Source organism: Orycteropus afer, unplaced genomic scaffold (assembly GCF_000298275.1).
Source record: "Orycteropus afer afer isolate SDZICR_OR568_19922 unplaced genomic scaffold, OryAfe1.0 scaffold00681, whole genome shotgun sequence".
Taxonomy (NCBI): Eukaryota; Metazoa; Chordata; class Mammalia; order Tubulidentata; family Orycteropodidae; genus Orycteropus; species Orycteropus afer.
The window spans coordinates 421,259-422,472 of NW_006922268.1; the positions used below are offsets into that span (position 1 = coordinate 421,259).

At 47.6% G+C, this 1,214-nt stretch overlaps 1 protein-coding gene across 1 annotated transcript; it reads right to left on the minus strand.

Annotated features, from left to right (window-relative positions):
* Nucleotides 1–392: 392 nt before the first annotated feature.
* On the minus strand, nucleotides 393–1,190 carry TAS2R1 (taste 2 receptor member 1). The gene has a single exon (XM_007956877.1). The coding sequence runs from the start codon at nucleotides 1,188–1,190 to the stop codon at nucleotides 393–395; it is 798 nt and encodes a 265-aa protein (XP_007955068.1).
* Between the last annotated feature and the right edge of the window lie 24 nt (nucleotides 1,191–1,214).

Genomic DNA, 1,214 nt, shown 5'->3' on the forward strand with positions numbered 1-1,214 from the left:
TGACTTCAGAAGTTCAAATATGTGCTTTGTTTTTCTTTAATGAAAATTCTTTTTATCTATCTATTTATTTATTTATTTTGAAATCACTGAAGAGTCGCAAGCAGTTATGAGAAACAACAAAGAAAGACCCTGGGATCTCTGACCTGTCTCCCCCAATGGCAGCATCTTGTGAGACCATAGCACAGTATCCCAACCAGGATATCAACATTGACGCCACCCAATGAATAAATACTGTTTTGAAAAAGTCAATTTAACCCTTTGAGAGAGTAGCAAATCCATAAAACTGCTTCAGGCTGGACAGTCTTAAAATGACATGTTGTATGATTGTGAACAGACCTTTTACCAGGCTGAGGGCAGGACTTCTGGGTCCTGCGAATGACCAGAGCCCTTTCTCATGGACGGCACCTCCCGTGGAGAAGCAGCAGCCTTGCGTTCTGCTTCAGTTTAGAGTTCCCCAAAATTAAGATGACAGAGTGTGCTGCGGGGTACATCCCACCCAGAGAGGTGCAGAGCAGGACTAAGTTCTCCATCTGGAAGATCTGAGAAGAGAACAGGGCACCAACCATGCAGTGGCTGAGGTACAGGATGAGGAAAGACAGGATGGACAAGAGGGCGCTGAGAGGGGCACTCCTGCCCGCATCCCCGGTGCTCGCCACCATGCGCCTCATCTGCCTGGTGTGTCTCGCCAGGGAGAAAACCAACAACAGGACAGCAGCAAGGAATATAAGAAATGGCAGTGAGAGCGCAAAGACCAAAACATATTGAACAGCAGACACTGCTTCGCTGTGGGTGGTGGCATTCTTTGAGAAATACTGCAGCAATATTTTTTCAGGAACCAGCCACATGTATTTGCTGTAGATAACTGAAATGATAGATGAATAGAATAGGGATGCCAGGATGAGCCAAGGAATCAGCCTGGAAATCCTCCTCTTCAGCCAGAAGAAGAGTTGGTGAGCCACGTTGGCGATCCTGACGCAGTAGAAGACACCCAGCCATGTAGCGAACCAGAGCCCCGACTCATTTACAAACATGGCAATGGCAAAGTATTCACTTAATGAGGGAAGTTCCGCCAAGGAGAGGAAGATCAGTGTGACATAGAAGAGCATCAGCTGCAGACAGACCCGAGAAACGCTCAGGCAGGAGAGAAGGAGACCCAGGGAGGTCCACGTTCTTGTCTTGATTAAGTCCATGCCGCTCCCCAGCAAAATGATGCC